This window comes from Lepidochelys kempii, chromosome 5 (assembly GCF_965140285.1).
Source record: "Lepidochelys kempii isolate rLepKem1 chromosome 5, rLepKem1.hap1, whole genome shotgun sequence".
Taxonomy (NCBI): Eukaryota; Metazoa; Chordata; order Testudines; family Cheloniidae; genus Lepidochelys; species Lepidochelys kempii.
Genome location: NC_136384.1, coordinates 17,535,972 through 17,558,320, shown reverse-complemented (window position 1 = coordinate 17,558,320; position 22,349 = coordinate 17,535,972). Strand labels below are relative to the sequence as shown.

The 22,349-nt window shown below is 39.5% G+C and overlaps 1 protein-coding gene across 1 annotated transcript in view; it reads right to left on the bottom strand.

Moving 5' to 3' along the window:
- The window catches only part of DCC (DCC netrin 1 receptor), a 967,455-nt gene extending 945,992 nt beyond the window's left edge, over positions 1 to 21,463 (bottom strand). The window contains exon 1 of the mRNA XM_078852711.1: positions 20,799 to 21,463. Coding sequence (XP_078708837.1) covers positions 20,799 to 20,889 — 91 coding nt within the window. The 5' untranslated portion in view covers positions 20,890 to 21,463. The remainder of the gene's footprint in view (positions 1 to 20,798) is intronic.
- Between the last annotated feature and the right edge of the window lie 886 nt (positions 21,464 to 22,349).

Below are 22,349 nucleotides of genomic sequence, written 5' to 3'. Positions count from 1 at the left end.
AGACACTCTCCACAGCAGCGCAACACAGAGTTGAGGACTGGTGGGACTGACATTCAGGCCCTAATTCAGCAAAAGATTTACTCATGTGCCCAAGCCCATCCATATCCAACAAAGCACTCGAGCACATGCTTAACTTTAAGCACCTGCTTCAGCCTCCTTGAAGTCAAAGGGTCTTCAATGCATGCCTAAAGTTAAGCATGTGCTTAGGGATGGACTGTTGAATCAGGGCCTGAGTCCCTCACTACACATGTTCAGCAACCCCACTAGCTAGAGGGTTAGCAGCTACTGCCACATCTCCTGGGCTCTAAGCTCTGTGCTCAGGTTCCCTTGAAAAAGGCCGTTTATGCAGGCTTTGTGCATAGGCCCTGGATTTTTCCCAGAGAGAGTAGAGCATAAAGCAAGCTTTCAGTTTGATCATGGACTGAGAGGGGGGTTTTGTTTTATATTTTAAGACCTGTTTTCAGGGTGCTGTGTTTTTCCCTACAACAGCAAACGAAGCCGCTAACACCTGAATCAGCATAGCCAGATGTAGTCCTGTGTTCCTCACACAACATTAGAAAGCAGCATAGGGGAATGAGCTCTACTGTGGGCAGGGAAAGAAAGAAATGCTATAGTACAGTGGAAAAAGTGAAAGGAGGGACTGATTTTATTTTGTACATTACTTTGATATCCGAGCACCTCGCAGTCTTTACTGTATTTATCCTCCCAACACCACTGTGAGATAGAGAAGTTTGGGTCCTTCACAAAACAACAAAGGAGAGAAACATCTTTAAAACAGGAGAATATAGCTGTAAAACCAGATAAACTGACAGGAAGACCCCTTTTTATTTTTGAATGACAATTTCAGATTGATGATATCCCTTTTATACTATAAAGAGAGCCCGGCACTCATTCATGCACAAAAATAATTGGCCAGATTTTCAAAGGAGATCAGACCCCAGTGGGGTGAACTCTTTGGAAAAACTGCCTGTAAGTGTCATAACGAGAGCTAATGGGTGCTGAGCCCTTTTGAAAAATCTGTCCATAAAAGTGACTGCTGAGACCTTGAAAATTTGGCCCAAACTCTTTTGAAGTTCTGTCCCCACAGGTGTGCAAACCTAGATCCAAAGACAATGGAAGTCTGTTGCAATAGCAGTTACTTGGGTATAGCACTTATAGTTAACGAACAGTGTTTTGGGACTTTCATTTTCACTGTCAGATAAAATTTTAACTAGATTGCTCACATAAATTAAACACCCATTTAAATGAAGGATCACAAATTTCAAACTGGGGAATACTGAAATCCAGCTGCCAAACATACTTGCCGGGTAAATATTTCCTTCAAAACCATAAAAAATATATTATATGTAGGAAACTCAACTTTAATGCATTACAAATCAATATTTCCCCTCTCCGTCTCCACATTTACCATCTCTGCACATATCAAGCGAATTGTTTCAAAAAGCACAGATGTATAAAAATTATTCCAGTTTCCTGAAAAACTCAGCTGGAAACAAATCCAATCAAATGGAATAATAGAGAGAGCTTGATGTCTCTATGGCAGCCTATAGAGCCTTAGGGACAGGTTCTGTTCTTAAGTGTTCAGCTTAAGCTGAAAGCATTGGAGTGACTGTGTTTACATCAGTGTAACTGAATGCAAAATTTAGCCCTAAAGCACCTAACTTTCTTCTGATAACAGTTTTGCATTGTTGCAACTCCATCACCTTCAATTAAGTCCCTACTGATTCACACTAGCATGGGAACAGAATCAGCCTACAGAATCTAAGCTCGTCTACTTTTTCCTACATTTATTTAAACCATTGGAAACCTTTGAATATAAGAGATCTGTGTAAGCTCAAAAGCTTGTCTCTCTCACCAAAAGAAGTTGATTCAGTAAAAGATATTACCTCACCCACCTTGTGTCTCTAATATCCTGAGACTGACACAGCTACAACACTGCATACAGGCTTTCTTAAGACATTGGCAGTGTTTCCTGGGTTTGGCCAGATAGGGAATACCACAAAAACTGCCTTTTTCATGGCTAATGAACAAGTCAACTTCTGCTGACATCTGGAAGTGCAGATACCCAGAAGAAAATTAAAACAAAGGAAAACAAATCCTAATCCTAATCAAAGTTAATAAAGCTTTTTCAAACTTCTAAAGACATTTGGTTAAGTTTGGGGTTTTGCAAAGGCTTTAAAAGTCATAGTTCACCAAACCATAATTTCAGTGCACAGCAATTTTGATTTGCATCCAATAATTTGTTACAAGCACATTCATTCCTCATGTTAAATTCCCTGTGTCTGTTTTTTGGAGGTGAAAGTGGGAAAATCCAGGGTATAGTGAGAGTTTGCCTTAAATTGAATTCCACTTTTGAGATAACCTAGTAAATGCTGGAAATACAGGTTCTCTTCAAAACTATGTTCCCAAATAGCATTAACTATTATACTTGATAGCAGGAGTCACTAAATTTCTATTTAAAAAGTGCTTATTTAACAAATGGTTACATAATTTGTTTCATGGATACATAATTTTTTCAATGAAACATCACCTCTAAGAGAAAGTGGACATATGGATTAATTGAATATATGTTGGTCAGTGCCAATTTAAGCACAAGTATGGAAACAGTCCTGAATGTTCATAATTAAAACAACAACCCTGCAACTCTATGCTACATGGTTTCATTATTATGGTCTCTTCTTTTAATGAAGACATAGCACAGCACTTTGTTGGCCTAATTTACACTATAGATCAAAACTACATAAAATTTCCTAATACTATAAGGGGAAGAGAAATTTCTATATACATGACTTACAGTGCTCATTATTATTTTAGGTTATGAAAATAGCATTACAGCACAGTGGCAAATGATTGCTAGGATGTGCTTAATCTGGCAGCAAATTTCTGGTTCTCAGAAACCCAAATAATATTAAGGCTATTTTGTCCCTACCAGTAATAGCTAAATCTGCTGTTAAAGCTAAATCCTTCCAGCTTGTTTGCTCAAATGTTACATATCACTTTATAAGATGGGAAATAATGACCATTGTGGTGTTTATCTGCAATTTTTCTATCAGAGTTAATAGCATTTCCAGCATTTTAGGCAGCTACTATTGTTTTCCTTACTATCAGTCTACCAAACTCTCTTGCTTTCTGTTAAACAGTGAATATACAAAGGGCTATATTTTACTCTCATTTACACATGTCCAACTCCCACTGAAATCACTAAATAGAACAGTGGGCAGAATTTAGCCCACAGACTCTCGAAGGATTTGCAGGCCCATACTGAAGGATGCAAATTATAGCATGATTTTTGTCCAGTAAATTAAAGCACTCACAGCCAAGATTCCATGATTCTCACTTACATCAGTGTAACACCTGATTAATATAATGCGACTGAAGTCAGTGGAGCTATGCTGTATTCAGACTGGTGTGATAGAGAGGAACAGGTCTGACACTATTCTACTTGGGCTTTAAGTTAAGCAAATAATTATTGAAATACAGGAAACTATATTAACAGTGATATGAAGTTTCAGAGTGTTGGCAACAATTATGTATCTACCTGTGCAGAACGCTAAGGAGCCTTTCATCTGGGTGAGTGCAGACATCCAAATGCCCATTTGTCCCAGAAAGTGACAAAGATAATCAGCAAAAAGAACGAGGAGTACTTGTGGCACCTTAGAGACTAACCAATTTATTTGAGCATAAGCTTTCGAAAGCCAAGGATCATAGTGAGGTGCTCTCAGGTCTGTGCTGCGCCAGTGATATTGTTCTTATTGATGAAATCCAAAACTGTCCCTCAGGGAAGTAAAAAGAGAGCTATAGATAGTCTCTAAGGTGCCACAAGTACTCCTTATTCTTTTTGTTGATACAGACTAACGTGGCTACCACTTTGAAAGACAATCAGGTGTTTACTGTGACATTAAAACACTAAGAATGGGGAAGGGAGAATCTTTCTGATACCCGTAGGATGCTAAGAAAAGACAGAGTGCCTGTAATATGCTAACTGAATGATGTCACCCTCTAGTGACGGGGCCATAGAAAGGATAACCAGATGATCTCATACCATTGAGAAGCCCATCAATTTCCTTCCTCAGAGATTAGAGGAGGATTTATTACATATTTGAAGATACACACCAAATTAAACCCCATTACCACAAGAAACCAAGGACATGAAATCTGCTCACTTAGTTCAGAACTTATAGTTACTGGGACTGATCCAAAGACCATTGAACTCAATGATCCGTCTTTCATTGATATAAATGGGCTTTGGATCAGTCTCATTAAATATATCTACTACATGTTTCTCACCCATTATATTTCAAACATATTTTATTTAATGTTCCACTGTCCCACTCTTCCCACTCCTCTGTTCAAGTAGCCTTTCTGCCACAAGAAGCCTGCAACTTGGGTTCACAACAATACAGCAGGACAATAAAAACCTACAAAGCCATACATTGCAATATCAAAAAAGAGCAGAATGAGCTGTGCTCATTAGTTGTACCCCTTATGTTGTTAGAAAGTTGGCAATGAAGCCCTCTGGTGGGAAAAATGTGGACATTCCTGCAATACAGAGTATGGAGACAGGGTACATATGTTCCTTATTTTCTTATTTACCTTTTCTCTTACTGTTATCATAAATTTACTGTGTGGGGTTGCTGTGCATCGGGCCAGAAGGTGTGTAATGAAGAGAGTGGTGACATTAGAGGTAAAGTGGGTAAGTCACCTGTGATAGCTCATATGAATACAGAGGGGCGTTCTCCATCTGTTCTTCAGTTCACCAGGGCAGAGAATGTCAAGAAAATTATCTGGTGTGATGACAGAGGGGGTGGGGGGGGGAAAGCTTTTAGCTACTAGGGAGTGTTTTTCCACTTACCATTCAAAGACCAATGGACCGAAAACAAGAACAGTTTTTTCTTCAGCGTAATAGTTTGTGAAAGACGTCGTCAAATGACTTCAACAGAAGGTTTACCTGTTATTCTTACATAATTTAAAGACCAATTACTCCCTCAGGGAAGTCACATTCCTAGGATTTTTGTGGAGACAATTATCCACTAATATTCTTATGTGCTACATTCCTCCTATATGCGAAGCAACACATGTTCAGGCAATATGATTAACAAAATCCAGCTAGCTGGGGATAAATGAAGAGAAGATAAATCCATAATTGTGCTTTTGTGGAACTACCTTTTATGTTTTATTTATTGCTGAGCTATCTCACGTGTTCATTTGGGTTGTATCAGTATTAGTAGGATTAGCTTTTACAATAGTAATACATTACATTTGTATAGCACTTTTCTTCTAAAAGAATCTCAAAGTATTTTACCAGTTGAATCCCCGACTCTGTAAAGATTTTCACACTTACTTAACATTAAGCATAGTCTCACACTGACAGCAGTCCCACCACTGCAATGGAGCTGCTGCTGGAGTGGAAGGTAGCAAAGGTGTAACAGTCCACTGCACAGCAGATGAGGAAAGGAAGTGAAAAATAATTTATCTGATTGAAAAAATGAAAGGGAAAATTAGGGAAGCAGCATGCAATTAACCAAGTTGGAATTTGGCCAAGACACAAGTAGTAACACCCCTGCTCATGAAAAGAGACGTGGCATCATTAATAAACCGCAAGTGGTTAGGATTTTGGTTTTACATTTCAGTCAAAATATGAGTATTTCCAGAAACACCATGGCCCACTGTTGCTTCCCAGGATCATGTGGGTCATTTGCCAGAATCATCTGGGTATATTCACTTAATTCCCTACTGTTGCAGGGTTTGGGGCACTATTGCCCCTTGGTCCCGCCTATTCTCTGCCTGTGGCTCGTAATAGTTTAGTTTCCTCAGGGCTATGAATTTTTGATGAAATTTTCATTGTTGTGTTTAGTATGTGGATGCCGAGTGGTGTTGGTGGACTGTGATATGCAGGAGGTCAGTCTCTATGATCTGGTGGTTCCTTCTGACCTTAACCTTTAGGTCTCTATGACCTGCTGCAGCATTGATTCAGTTTTATCTTTGAGAAAAATGCCACCAACTGAAACATCAGCCTCGCTTCTCACAGCAACTGGGTGTTCTTTGGAAGTTTCTCAGTCAAGCAGTGACCCTGGCCAACCCCGCATAAATGGTTTACTTATTTCTGACACATCACATTTGCATGTCGTACAGGAATATACTGATATAGGGAATAGTACGGAGCACAGCATAAAGTAATCCTCTGCAATTTTTGACAAGATAGAAGATGTCAGTAATAAACAAAACTAAACAGTGCCTATCAGTTAGCTGGCATATGAATGATCACACACACAATTCGTTTACAGAGGCAGACTTTGGCAACGTGAACAATAAATTACACTGAATACCCATCAAATGTAAAGATCATTTGAACTGCACCAAGGTAATTCCACTTATCCACTGTCTGAGAATTCTTTAGTAATATGGGACCAAACCACTCAATTTTTAAGCAGCATTTCCCATTAAAAAAACAAACAATGAGGAGTACTGCTTTAAAGATAATTAACGGTACAACATTGACCATGCTTTTGCTATAACAGACTCCCAGCATTACAGCTCTCTAAGTCTCGTAGCTCATAGTGACAGATAATCTTGTTTATCCTGCGTTTTCACTGCAGTATCTTTCCTTTGCACTACTGTTGCAGCCGGAGGCCTCTGTGACACCAGTGCTTGTTGGTGTCCACCTCTGATGAGTAGTGAATGAAATAACCAGCAAAGAATCTATAGCTCTCTTTTTACCTCCCTGAGGGACAATGTTGGATTTCATCAATAAGAACAATATCACTGGCAAAGCACAGACCTGGGAGCACCTCACTATGATCCTTCTATTTTAGATTCCACTCGAGTTTTCTGTTAGGATTTAAACTTATTATCCCAAGGCTCACAGTTTCAACGCACTTTGTAATGCTAGATAGTTTGATAGCTATGTTTAACTGCTGCATCTCCCATTCTAAGGATGTACCATGAGAGCTGATGATAAAAATAGCTGGACAATGTGGCTAAAGCGTTGCATGTTTAACAGACAAGGCTCACCGCACAATGAAATCTACCTTGTCATTCTCAATTCATGGCCTCACTCTGTGATACTTCGAGAATTTGCATTAAATGGAGCTTTAGCTTAAGAAAGAGTACAAAGCCCAGTATTATTTCACTGCCTGTTAGAGATTAAAAATATTTCACTCTTGATTCACAAAGACAATCCAAAACAAAGCAACTGTTCCAAGGGATTGGGGTGGCTCTTTCCCAGCATACACGTTTAAGCAGGAGAAAAAAACCATCAGTATTGGAAAATTTGCTCATTTTAAAACTATCCATGCTTTTGTCTCATGTGAACTGTTAGCAGGGCATTATAAACAACCACAAGTGCCCACATCCTCACAGTGGTATCATATGCCATTGATTTTAATTGTGTTTTATTAATATGATACAATTCAATTATGCCCAAATCAAGATATAACTAATACTTTAATAATATAATACCAGGTCCTAACAAATTCCCTGCACAAAGATGAAAACCTGATTACGTTACTGATGCTAGAATAACCTCAGCAGTCATGTTATAACACTTTTAATATCAGTACAGCTGCTTTAGCAAAGCCTGATTAGTCTACTGTGGTTGTGAAGAAAGAGTTAATATCTATATTATGATGTGGAACATGCAAAATCATCATCAGCAAATTGCATTAAAAGGTTATTGTTCAGATAAAGATTAGCTGGTCTAAATTGGTGTAACTGCATTTATGTCAATGAAGATTTACATCAGCCCTTTATCTGGCCCCAGATATTAAGTGAATCCTTTTCTCTGTTATTATAACCTCTAGGTCATCAAAATGAACAGATTTTTTTTTAAATCTAATTTACTCTTTAATACTTAGAATTTAAGAAAGCTGCTGGAACAGTGTGGAAGTACAGCTGTTTTGTTTATGTCACGTTCCCCAACACTTTTCAGCCTACATGACCTCTATTTCAGATTAAGGAAAACCAAAGAAAGAACAAATATAGAGTCTTGATGAGAGAGAGAAAGAGAATGCATAGAGAGTCAGTATGGAACGTTATGCATCAGAACTGAAGATACCTCTGAAATGTACCTGTCATTCCATGGGACATCACTTGTTTTAGTTCCAAAATTTGGTGTGTCCCCCCTTTTATTCCCAAACGTAATTTACATCAGAAAGACTCATTAAATTGTGTTTTATAAAAGGAATAATTTACACTAATGGAATGACTTCTACAGCACTTTAAAGTTACTCAAATGAGTGATTTTTGGTGTCCTTCATTTGTAACTCTGTCAAATATTGGTTCCCACATTTGGGCAGTTGAGGGGTATTTTTTAACTATAAAATAGCAGTTGCCTTATAGTTGTCCCTGTAGCAGGCAAGGAAACTCTGTACATTTATAGGTGGCCATGGAATGACATCTTTCAATTACTGCAAAAAGGTACATAGACCATAGTTTCAATTTTACATTTCACTCATCCTAAGCAGGAAAATGAGATTGATTAGAAACAGAAGTGAAACTAGCCAGTTTCACACTGTGATTCGTAGATATGACATGACAATAATGTTCATTTGGAGTTTCCAACACTACATTAAAACGTTTAATTTATCCGAAAAAGTTTTCTTTCACCAAAAATTTCCCCAACCTCCTTTTTCTAAAGCAAAGTCTAAATCTAAGGCCTTAAAATGTACAACAAGATGCTCTTCACTGATTCAGCTGAACCTTTTCAATCTTGTGAGCAGAGAACTGTGTTGTTTCATTCTTAAAACAAAAGAGGTGAATCTGCGGTGAATAAGGGATGGGGAGTTACGGAAGTCTCCTTCCCCAAGTGCTCTTTCAGAAGCATACAGTATACAAAAGGAGGTGAGCAAGTATAAACTGATTTTTACTTTGGATAACAGGAATACTGTGTGAAAGATACCGTGAAATTTACAAATGACTATGAAATTTACAAAATGTGATGAATTGAGGGAAAAAACCCACACATCACAGCAAACAAACTACTGTGAAATGTCATATACTTCCAACTTACTTTCACACACACTACAAAGCCCAAGGGTTTCCTTGGTGAGCTCACACAAACATTTCTCCATGAGACTCATAAAAAAAATGCTATTAAAAAACCTGAGCTTTATAGCTGTCCATCAGGAGCTTTACGAAAACACCTGCCACCAAGATAATGGCAAACAAAACCTCAACCTGAACAAGAGCCCACAGTGCTTGAATAATACAAAGGTAAAGTTCAGAACCAGGTCACAGCATCAGGGTATCATTCTGAAGATGTTCTGTTGTGTGTCATCAGCTTCGGAGAATCTGAGAGAGGGAAGGAGGGGAAAAGCTGAGGGGGCATTTTTAAGTGCCATTTTTCCTGAGCATTAGAGAGGCAGCAAAGGGCAAAGAGAAAAAGAAGAGCATGTAGACTGAGGCCCAACTGAGTTCTTTAAAATACTTTTCCCCCCGTCATGTAACAGAGAGGAAAAGCGTGGATATTCTAGATAGAACCCCCAAAGAGTGTTTTTTAAATGCTTTTTAGTCTTCAGCTAGCAAGAGGGAAAGGATCAGAGAGAACCTCAAAGAGGAAGGAGGTCAGCATGTGAATTGAGCACCAAATGAGCACTTTTAAGCAGGCATGGCTGGGGACTAAAGTACCTAACTTCCACTTGGTATGCCTGCAGGTATCCCCCAAGTACTCCACTATTTCATTAGAAGTCTGTTCAACTTATAAGGAAGCAACTTTTTAAAAAAAATTATAATTCTTTTGGAAATCTTTCCCCTAGAAAGAAGCGCTTTATATGATTATATCAATCATCCTTGTCCATGACTGCAACATCTCCTGCAATCACTGCTTTCTGGAGCCAGGTGGAAATGCCTACCAGTTTAGCTGTCAGTCAGATAGTTAATACAGTCACAGGCCTTCAGACATCCCGAGCAGAGAGATTCCGGAAATTTGTTGAACCAATTTTGGCTTTCAGATACTTTTCTTTTATCTTTATGTTACCTTAAAATATATTCAAAGATGAAAACAATGATGTCAATAGGAAAATGTTGGACTGAGCCCCTGAAAGAATATTTATAGGGCCAATTATTGGCTGCCCTCACGGTCACCCTCCCTGTCTCACACAGAATAATCCTGACAATAGCAGAGTAAATAATGTGTAATGGGACAGGTGAGGCTGCATACACAGACTATCCGTGCCTCTATGGTCAATTTGTTTAGCCTACCCAAAAGAACATCAAAAGGTGACTTATCATGGTGTATACCTTCATACGAAGAAAATACCAGGTATGAAGGGGCTCTTTAATTCAGCAGAGAAAGATGTAACAAGAACCAATGGATGGAGATAGAGTCAAACAAATTCAGATTAAATATAAGGCCAAAAAAAAAAAACTTACCAGTGAGGGTGATTAACCATTGGAACAAACTACCAAGTGGTGGATTCTCCATCTCTTGAAGTTTTCAGATCAAGACTGCCTTTTTGGAAGAGATGCTTTAATCAGGCAAGTTACTGCACTCAGTACAGGTGTAACTGGGTGAAATACTATGTCCCGCATTATACAGAAGGTCAGACTAAATTACCTAAAGGTCCTAAAGGTTCATTCAAATGGATGAATTTCTTAATCTAATTCTCTGTCAGTTTGGTGGGAAACCAGAACTGGGCATAGAATTGGACAGATAAATTGTGATTCAGGATTCCCCTGTTGGCTGCAGCTTTTCAGGCATGAACAACCCAAGCCAGGATTTGGCCCTAAGCATTTTCCCTTGGAGATTTAAGACTCAGCTCTCATATCCACAACCAGTCAGGGAAAGGAGACAAAGCCAAAGTACCAGTATTTTTTGCTTACAGAATGTATCGTCCTCTACTGTACCAAAACACCAGGCAAGGAGAGCAAAATTAGCCTCAAACCAATTTACCATGCCACAGCCTCTCGCTGTTCTCCTTGCTTTTTTGTCTAAGAAAATCACTTTATTCTATCAGTCGCTGCTGCTGCTACCTCCGATCAAAGAGCCACTGTGGTGGTGGCGTAATGAAAGCTACTGGAGCAGTGGGCAAAAGTACTTTGGTGGAGATTAACCCTGAGCTGGAAGGGGGGCTGTAACAGAAGACATCAAGAAGTTTGGGGAACAGAAAGCAGCAATGGGAGCTAATGTAGTTCAAGGAGGAGAGAAAGGCAGCAAGCAAGTACTATCTGGAAGAATAGAAATTAGCTATCCATACATCCCATCCATATATATACATGGACTATTCCACCATAGTATCTGAACCCTTCATGTATTGGCAGGTGTGTACAGGACAATGGAACCATACATTATGTAAAAATTTTAAAAAATAAATTGAAACTGTATTTCTATTTTAGGGCTCTTCTGGTCAGATGAGTTTTGCCTTCAGTTCAACTCATCTCCAGAACTCAATGGTAGAATTATAGCCTGGCAATTCACAGTGATCTCCTATTTATTCCACAGTGTATATTATTACACAGGACAGCAGCAACTGCACTGTGTAGTCTATATTTTCTGTTTGCAGAGTACCTTGGACTTTGGACATCGTCTATAATTCATGACCAGGAATCCTAGATGACAAGTAATCTTCTTCTGTATTCGTATTAAAAACAATTACATTCCTGATTGTATTCATTTGTGATTGGTTACTTGTAATTGTCTAGGAAATTGAGAGCATAAATCAGGTATTTTAGCTATTATGACATTTTGAAGTGTGTTCCCATGTGTTTATTGTACACTTCTCCCCAACATCCAGTTGTAAGATCATAGTAGAGGACATTGGGAAGTATCTATTTCAATAAGTCCAACTTCTTGGAAGTTCACCATATAGAACCCCAAGGGAGGATGGAGCAGATATTAAAGCAATTCATAAATTCTAAGGCCAGAAGGAACCACTGTGATCATCTAGTCTGACTTCCAATATTACACTTGGTGTTATCCAAGGCTTCAAGTCCTGCAATAAGTTGAGCCAGGAGTCCATCATGAAGCTGAAAATCAAAAGAAGGAAAGCACAACAACAATTGGTTCCAATCTCAATAGTCTCATCAGCCAGTGCTCAATTAGGGCCTTGATCCAAAAGTCCACTGAAGTCAAAAGGAGTGTTTCCATTGATTCCAATGAGGTTGGGATCAGGTCCTTAGAAAATACATGATGTTCCTGAAACTTTACACTTAAAAACAAATAAAAACATACCTTCAGAAAGTGTTACAAGGGTTTTTCTGCTTCCCAGCAGATGTTTACAACAGTCCTCTATCAGATCCATCCATCTATCTACCTCCTCATTCTCTCTGCATACATTCCTGTTTGCCTGATTATTGCTGCCTTTTCAATTTCGGCTTTGGTATTTCTGAACTGGGGGGGTGGGAAGAGAGGAAGGGGGAGAGTACAAAAAACTTCCTGTCAGTATAGTTAAGCAATTAAATAAAGGGCCTAGGGAGGTTGTGGCATCTCCTGGATGTTTTTAAGAGCAGATTAGACAAACACCTGTCAGGAATGGTCTAGTTATTATGTAGTCCTGCCTTAAGTGCAGGGGACAGGACTAGATGGCCTATTGATGTCCCTTCCAGTCCTACACTTTGGTGACTCTATGTGAGCTCCCCCTGCAGGCAGTGTTTGAAAATGACGTTCCCATACAGTACTAGTGCTTGAGACAGGTTGCCAACTGATCAGCAAAACAGTGAAACTGAGTATATACGAAGTGTACAATAGTACTGATTGTGTCATTTCTATGTAGTACCCCATGGATAAAGTGGTCTCAAAACTGCATCTCTTGCATGTAAAGACAAGTTATGAAGACAATTTTTCACAAACTGTTTGCTGATGATTGTGCTTTATTGACCCATAACATCAGGGGCTTTCAGTTGTTTACTGACTGCTTTGCATGTGCAGCAAAATATTTTGGCTTAATGATCAGTTTAAAGAAGATTGAAGTCATGGTCCTGCCTTGGGAAATACTGCAGCTACTCAAATTGTGTCGATTGATGATGTACCACTCAAGATCATTGACAAATTTTGCTACCTAGGCAGTGTCATTTCATGAGATACAACGACTGACAATGACATTACAAAGTGCATTGGTGCAACCCGTGATCCATTTGGAAAACTTTAGCATCTCTGGAACAAACACAGTGTCAGACTGCAAACAAAAGCTGATGTTTGGCATGCCATTACCATCACAACACTCTTGTATGGCTGAAATACATGGACTAGTTATCAATGCCACATAAAACCTATGATGTCTATGGTGGATAGTGGGAATTAAATGGCAAGATTTTATTCCAAACACTGAGGTCCTTGAGTGCTGCAGCATCACATGCATTGATGCTTTTATAATGAGAGCACAGTTGAGGTGATGTGGCCATGTGGTCCGTATGCCTGACAGTAAAATACTGAAAACCATCTTTTGTGGAGAACTGCAGACTGGAACTCATTTTATGGACAGACTAGGGAAATGTTATGAAGACACTCTTCACTGCAACCGTCAATCTTGCAACGTTGACCTCAACACCTGGGAGCTCTTAGCCCAAGACAAGATCCGAGGGTGGTAGCTCTGTCACCTCAGACTGAAAGATTCCAAAAGCTTGCATATATGGAGTTGTTTGAGGCTTAAAGCAATGCACATTTGTCTACAATTGCCTTCATCTGTGGATAGGACTGCCGGCCTGAAATTGGTCTTTGGTCTCATCAAATTTGATGGGAAACTCCTTCAATAAAAAGTAGAAAAACAGAGCAGTTTTCCCTCTTACTCTCTTTGTGTTCTAAGAGCTTTAGGGGGTATATTTGTAGCAAGAGTAGGAACAAAATTTTCAACTGGACGTTTAATTTCCATGGTGATAGTTTTCAGAGGAACAGCCGTGTTAGTCTGTATTCGCAAAAAGAAAAGGAGTACTTGTGGCACCTTAGAGACTAACCAATTTATTTGAGCATGAGCTTTCGTGAGCTACAGCTCACTTCATCAGATGTTTACCGTGGAAACTGCAGCAGACTTTATATACACACAGAAATCATGAAACAATACCTCCTCCCACCCCACTGTCCTGCTGGTAATAGCTTATCTAAAGTGATCAACAGGTGGGCCATTTCCAGCACAAATCCAGGTTTTCTCACCCTCCACCCCCCCACACAAATTCACTCTCCTGCTGGTGCTAGCCCATCCAAAGTGACAGCTCTTTACATAATCAAGTCGGGCTATTTCCTGCATAGATCAAGGTTTTCTCACATCCCCCCCACCCCCATACACACACAAACTCACTCTCCTGCTGGTAATAGCTCATCTAAACTGACCATTCTCCAGGTTTAAATCCAAGTTAAACCAGAACATCTGGGGGGGGGGGTAGGAAAAAACAAGAGGAAACAGGCTACCTTGCATAATGACTTAGCCACTCCCAGTCTCTATTTAAGCCTAAATTAATAGTATCCAATTTGCAAATGAATTCCAATTCAGCAGTTTCTCGCTGGAGTCTGGATTTGAAGTTTTTTTGTTTTAAGATAGCGACCTTCATGTCTGTGATTGCGTGACCAGAGAGATTGAAGTGTTCTCCGACTGGTTTATGAATGTTATAATTCTTGACATCTGATTTGTGTCCATTTATTCTTTTACGTAGAGACTGTCCAGTTTGACCAATGTACATGGCAGAGGGGCATTGCTGGCACATGATGGCATAGATCACATTGGTGGATGTGCAGGTGAACGAGCCTCTGATAGTGTGGCTGATGTTATTAGGCCCTGTGATGGTGTCCCCTGAATAGATATGTGGGCACAATTGGCAACGGGCTTTGTTGCAAGGATAAGTTCCTGGGTTAGTGGTTCTGTTGTGTGGTATGTGGTTGTTGGTGAGTATTTGCTTCAGGTTGCGGGGCTGTCTGTAGGCAAGGACTGGCCTGTCTCCCAAGACTTGTGAGAGTATCTCTTTAAAGAGTTTCTCCGTATTTTACCAATACTTTGGGCAACCGCTTAACCAGTTTTCAATATAGTTTGAGTATTCGTAGCATTTATAAAATTACAGTACGTATTGGTATTCCTGCTGGTAAATGATTGCCATCAATGGAGACTGAAGCAGATATTTAATTGTGAATTTTTTCATGTCTCTCTGTAGCTGTAGTTTCCTTTACCATGAGGGTATCTATAAACTACCAAATGAGATGTTCTTACATTATCCCAATATAGCTGTAGTCTTTCACATCAAATTTGAAATTGACAAACACTGTTTAAAAGAAACAATTTTGATAGGTCAGTTATCCATTTTGTTATCTTTCAAGAAAAATATACTCTGCTTTATCAGTGTATTGATTATCAGAAATCACAGACTACTCTTTATAACTTTCAGCCATTGCCTTTCATGGAATAAAGCTAATTTGATAGCTTTCCTTACAGGATTCTATATGGAAGACCCAAAGGAATGCATCCGATGAAGTGAGCTGTAGCTCACGAAAGCTTATGCTCAAATAAATTGGTTAGTCTCTAAGGTGCCACAAGTACTCCTTTTCTTTTTTCCAAAGGAATGAATCTCTTTAATGCCTAAGACAAAGACATTCTACCAACATTAAACCAGGATATGCAAGCATCAAGCATTCTGAGCATTAGTTAGCAATTACAGTTGCTTATAATCAGAAAGAGTGCTAAAAAAAAGACAGCAAACTTTATGGAAAGAAAGGAGGAGAGAGGGTGCATATGCAGTGAACACACTATTTGTTATTTCATGACGATCAAAACCAATAGCAACTTGGGATATCCCCACAAATGCTCATAACGTTTGAGAAGGAAATCTTTAAGGTGGGAGTGAAAAATATTTGAAAGGAAGTCTGATACAATATGGTACAATGATTCTGCTGCTAAAATCAGCGTAACAGTATGGCCTCAACTCCACCTTTAAATTTGCACTCAACATTCTGTCCCCTGGGCTTGAAGAGTAGGGATAGTGACACCTAATTTTTGTGCACCCAGAATCTCAGGCATGCATACACAAATCAAAGAGTTTGCTTGTGCAAATCTGAATTTGGGGTGTGCAAAGCGTCCCAAAATTACAAAGTCAATAATTTACCCATTTTATTGAAAAAGCCCAGACTTCAGAGAGGTGATATGCTTTCTGTTGGGTGTTGACTCAATGAGTGTTGAAGGCATTCAACAACTTGCAAGATAGAACCCTACATATGCAGATCTCACACTGGTTCAAATCAGGAGCAAGTCCACTGAAGTCAGTGAAGATACATTACTACAATTGTGGTATAGGTGAAATCAGAATTAGGCCTAACATGTTTACTAGAGATATAAAATGTAAATCAATGATTCACCCAAGGGATTATTTTAACAGAATCGTGTGAAATTCTGTCTTTAGATAATTAGTCTTGAAGGCCTCTATGAAATTTTGTCATTATTCATTTTACACAGGCAAAGCCAACATCTTCAGAAATTTACTTCTATTTATACTACAACAAAGAGAGATTGTCTTCATTGGATCAGTCTATACCAATTCTGCATTTCAATGAGAAATGAAGTTATAAAAATGAAAATATAATCTGCCTTTGAGGGTCAAATTCTCCTACAAATTTTGCTCTTGTAAATATGGAGTTACTCTGCTGATCTAAATGAAATTACTCCTATTTACACTGGTGTAATTAAGACCAGAGCCTGACCCTTAGTTACCAGTGTAAAAAGACAGATTCTCCACTTATTTGACTCAGCATAAATCAGGAGTCACTCTACTGAAGCCAACACAGTAACACTGGTTTAAGATGAGTGTAAGAGCAAAATCAGGGACGGTTCGGTCTAGCATGTTTTTGAAGTATTGCAATGGGAAGAACTTCTTATGGTATGGTAGTAAACACATTTATTTAGTGATCTCCACAACGATCTCTTCCATTAGAAGTACAGTTGCAAAATCAGTTTAGAAACTGTATCCTTGTAGCTGCATTTGCTGTACAAACAGCCACATAGAAAACTATTTTGATTTTATAACCTCTCTTTTACTAGGCAGAAAATAAGAGCCAGGAGTTCAATGATGGATCTCTAAAGTACATGTGGATGAAAGTAAGTGCATTGTGAGACTGTGAGGAGTTACTCTGAAAGATCATCAAAGAGAAAACGTTTTATTAAAGGCAGCATATCATTGAGGGAATTCATGAAATGCCACTTATGCTCAATAAGAAACCAAACTGGGCAGCATAAAGAATACACGCACATACATATACATATCTTGGAGACTAGGTTAAAGCACAATCCAAGTGATAAGCAATATTGCAAAGTAAAGTCAAAGAGAATACAGTGATATATCACATGCACACTGCACAAATCTAATGCTGACCAAAGGCAGGATGCTGATGAGGCAGGACTGGTGATACAAAACTAGATTTTCCGCTAGCAGAGGGAAAAGACGCTGGTGTGGTGGCAGAGGGAGCAGTCAGCTACAGATAAAGGACCCACTGGGCAATTCAGACTACACTGTCAGCGTACCAGCTCTTGTCTTAGACTGATGACCCAATTATGCAGATCTTACTCAGACAAAACTCCACATGGACCTCAAGTGGGTATTTGGAGTGACTCACTCCAGAAGACTTGGTTTAAGTCTGAATAGTATGGCTGTCTATATCGTGGTGGCACTGTCATGGCTTGGATTCCAGAATAGACAGCTGGTGCTGTGTTATGTGCTGGGAAGTATGTTGGAGGGGAATTCAGGAATGAGAAATAAACGGAGGATGAAATTCTGACTTCAAATCTGGAGACACTCCATTGAAAGAATTAGTCCAGATTTACCCACGTGTAACTGAGAGCAGGATTTGGCCTTAATTCTGCACAAACTGGGGGCGGGGGAGTAAAAAGAGAAACAGAAGGCAAATAGTGTTTGTATAAACATAAATCAAGTAATTATAAAATGACAAAGCTGCAAATATATAGACTGAAATGCTTGCCCTCAATCATGACCGTCACAACTTTTAAGAATATGTAATCAAATACCCTAAGCCTAACCTAACACACTCGTATAACCCATGCGTCATAACACAGAGGGCAACTCTGCTGCATGTGAAATGGATGTTGTGACAAGTCACTGTCGATTTATACTGCACCACTCAGAGAGAAAGGGATTGCCATATTGGCCAGGCACCACAAGGTTCTGACATGTTGTACCATGCTAAACAGCATACCAAGATGTGAGAGTAAAATAACAAATAATCATGTTGGGTTTTGTTTCCCCCTCCAGACAAAAGAGTAGTTTGCATTTACTTAATTATGAGTGGCAAGCAAACTATATAGTGCCATATATGTGTTTACTTTCCAGTATTAAGTGCTAAATAGTCAGAGATTTGGTTCTAATTAATAATGTCTTTTCCTGTTCTTTTTCCAAAACAGCGAACATTGCCCGTCAATTCTTGCTCAGTAACATATGCCTCTGTGCATTCAGATTTTGTGCAGAGAAAAGAACCTTTTTTTTTTTGGATTTTACTTTTGATCGCCTACCACATAACATTTTGCATCTTACAGACAATGGAAGTGTGAATGGAAGGGACTTGAATGACTTCATTCAGGCACAAAGGTAGCATATTCCTCCTCATATGTTGACACTGTGCAACACTGCTCTTTGTTATTAAAGTTTTTAACAAATTCTTACATCTCCAAACCAGCTTTGGGGTTTAGTTAGAAAGTGTGAAAGGACACAGTCCCATTGTGCATCTCTATAAGCCCTTTGTTTCTAGTCAACAAATCTTTAAATGCCCTGCCGAATGGGAATTTTGCCAAACAGCAAACCAGCTACTTGGCTTTATTAAGGGCACCTCCTACTGGTCCTTTCATAGAGTGAATTATGCTTTCTTCGCTACCCTAGTCCCCTACTAGGTTTCTGAAAAGAGAAAATAGCTACTAAGAAGAGTAGTGGAAACTCAGATTAATGAGCAGAGGCCAAAGCCACTTGAATAACATTTCCTTAAAGACGCAGGATCTCTTATTTTGTCAGTTGAATCCAGAGATTGTGAAAAGAGGGCTCAAAACAACAATCTCAGGAAGGATCTGGAGGCTAACCATAGGGAAAACTTTGCACAATTCTAGATTGCAAAGGACAGATCAGGGAACTTGGTACAACACAGAGATGCATGTCTCCAAAAAGCAGCACGATAAATACACATTATACGCAGAGAGTGAAATGCACAACCAAAATGTACAGCTAGGAAACAACCTGATCCTGTAATGAGTTCTCTGCATAATATCAGACATCATTCCCCCCACGACATCATTAAGACAGTGTGCATCCTCACTCCCTTCCTCTCTCTTGCATGCACACATGACCCCAACTCGCCATATGCCCGCAAAGAAGTCTGCAAGTCAATCATCGTTCCAGAAGGAGGATCACTGACATGTCTCCCAACTACTAGCCTTTAAGGTGGAAATTCAAGAGACACACCTATTATCCTGCTCTGATTGCCCAAGTGCCACCTTCCATGCAAGTTATTGCAGAGGACATTGTGACGGACACACACAAACACACACACAAAATGAACCTTCTTGTATTTAACAGAAGCATCTTCCCAATTCACTTACTAGCTCTCCAAAGCAAGCCAAAGAATATATATATATATATTTTAAAAGGAAGCATCATCTATATGAACAATTTAAGGCATTTCTATTTGCATACAGCTGATATTCTGAATGATACTAGTCTAGGGTAAAGATCTTTTTGCAAAGGCTTTCATATGCAGCACTTTCCCCATCATAAAAAAAGCTGCTTTAGTGGGGTGTGGGGTGTGGGGTGTGTGTGTGTGTGTGTGTGTGTGTGAGAGAGAGAGAGAGTGTGTGTGTGTGTATGGGGGTGGAGGGGGCTATCGGTTTCTATTGTTCAGCAGCAGCTGGTGTGGAAGCAATTTGTGTGGGTTTATTTTATTTATTTTTGCTTTTCATGCCTCTCTCTTTCTAAGATTGCTCCTAATGAAACCCAGCTCATTTTCTTCTGGAGAAAAAATGATCACTGGAGAATAATATTTTCCCACATACATTCTACACACACCACACACGCACACACACAGAGTCACCTACAAATCGAAGCTGCACTTTCTTAGTTCCTAACACTTCTCGATATTACTCCAATTCCTGAATTTTTTTAAAAAAATCTCTAATTCCCAGCTCTTCTCTGCCTCCAACACAGATAGCTCCTGAGCATCACAGTATGAATACCCCCTCTTTCCTTCTCTATCCTAATTCAATATACAAACCAGCTTTGCCATTTTTAATCAGAAAATGTGCCTGCCAAGTGCAAGGAGAGAGAGAGAGAGAGAGAGAGGCAGCCCCAAAGAATATCAATCAAATGGAGTTTGGAGAGCTCTGCAAATAACTACATTTTCCATCTTGCAAACTAATATTTTGCTTTTCATCATTTACCCTTCCCCTACCGTCTGAAAAATATAAATAAATCTATAGATCCCATCTCAGCCTAAAGATAAAAAACAAAGCCACAGGCAAATAAATCCAGTTGCAACAGTGGTCAGGTGCAAAAGAGAAAATACAAACCAGTGTACACACACACACACACACACACACACACACACACACAATCAGCACCTCCTTCCACATTTCTCCTTTATTTTTCTGGGTTTCTTTCCTTTCAGTTGGTTTTCCTTTTTCAGAGGCTGCTCAGGGTGCTTCTAAACCGGATTTCATCTCACTCCTTTCCAAATCTATGTCAACTACCTGAAAAACCCTACACTGATCCACAACAACAACAAAATTGAAAGGGGGGGGGGGGAAGGCCGATAACACATAAGAGATAGGCACATTCCTTAGGGTTTTGCAAAATTCACCCTTATCCATGGAGTGCAAAAGACAAATAAGGCAGTGATCACTTACCGGTGACTTGAAGATTCAGGCTGATCAGAGAAAATCCGAAGAGTAGAAAAGCCAGCTTTGGTACCCAGACACATCCAAGACTATTCTCCATATTTCAACACACACCTACAGAGATTTGGGTCCTGAGCACCAGCAACAATCACACACACAGCCCCTTCTGCCTCCTCCTCTTCTGTTTTTTCTTTCTCCAGTCCCCACTGACAAAGCTCAGCAAAAGGGGGAGTTGGGGGATGTGGAGGGAAAAAGTTATATTCAGTCCAAGAGCCGCCAAGCCTCCAGATTATGTTAGGAAACAAACTCAAGGAAAAGGGGGAAAGGTGGGGAACAGTGCTCCCACTGCTGGAAAACCATACATGGAAAAATACTGCAAAAAAAAGCGAACCAGGGTGCATCAAAAGATTGGGGGTTGCTCCATTTCCACAGCTGGGCAAAGTACAAAATATATATGTATTTATAAAAAAAAATTAAAAATCAGAAGAATACAAAAGGGAAAGCTTGTGATTTTCTTCCTTGTTGGCAGATGTTGGTGTGGGGGGGGAAAGAAGGGGAAAGAAAAAGGGGATGTAAAGCTCTCACTTGTTACTGGAGCTGTCCACCAGCAGTATGTGAGATGGGAGTTAGAGCTGTAACATCCATTGATCCGAAGAAGTGGAGGGCTGGAAGGGAAAACGTGGAGAGAAACCAACCGGATCACGGGAAAGATTCCACTGGAAAAAAAAAAACAAAAAAAAACCAACCCTGAGCCCTGCTGCTTCCAGCAGCTGCAGTCACGGAGTCTACATATGAATGAGCTGGGATGCCCTCTGTAGGTAAAGCGTGGGAAGTAACTTTTCCTCAACGGAGCTATTTAATACAGGGCATGTCCCTTCTTATGTAGCTAGCTCACCTCCTGTTAGTATAAAGCTCCCCAGTTTTGGTCTGCAAGGGGGTTGATTGGTTTGCTTAATCTGCTCCTAGAAGTCTGGTCTGCAGTGACAGGAGTTTAAACCGTTAACAAAGTCATGCTGTTTTTTAAGCTGATCAGCCTTGATTCTTCCATCTCACAGTACTGCCAACTCCAAGCATCCAAAACTCAGGAGTCAGACCCCAAATAATTGCAGTATAAGCTTGTTGATTTTTACAAAAAATTGAGTTATTTTCATTTATCTCCTGAAGTTTGAGATTTTAGGCTTCACTTTTCCATGCTTTCCACAGCAACCATGAGGACAAGAAACTTTTAAAAATGAAAGCTGAGATTTCCACAAAACAACATGATTCTGGGAGCTAGATTTTACGATAAACACCAAATATCACGAGACTTATGATAAAATCACGAGAGATGGCAACACTGATTTTATCCTCACCATATTCTTTTTATTTTGCAATATTCACCCTGGCATAGGATGGGTCAAATAACTAATTTGTTCACTCTAGTTCCCAGCTTCTCTAGGCTGCCAGTACTTAGTCATCATCTTCTGCTGGTATTGCTCACCATTTTGTCCTTTCACACAGTAAGGAAAAAGCGGTGTTGTAATAATTGATCCTAGAAACATACCCTAATTGTAAGCTCAA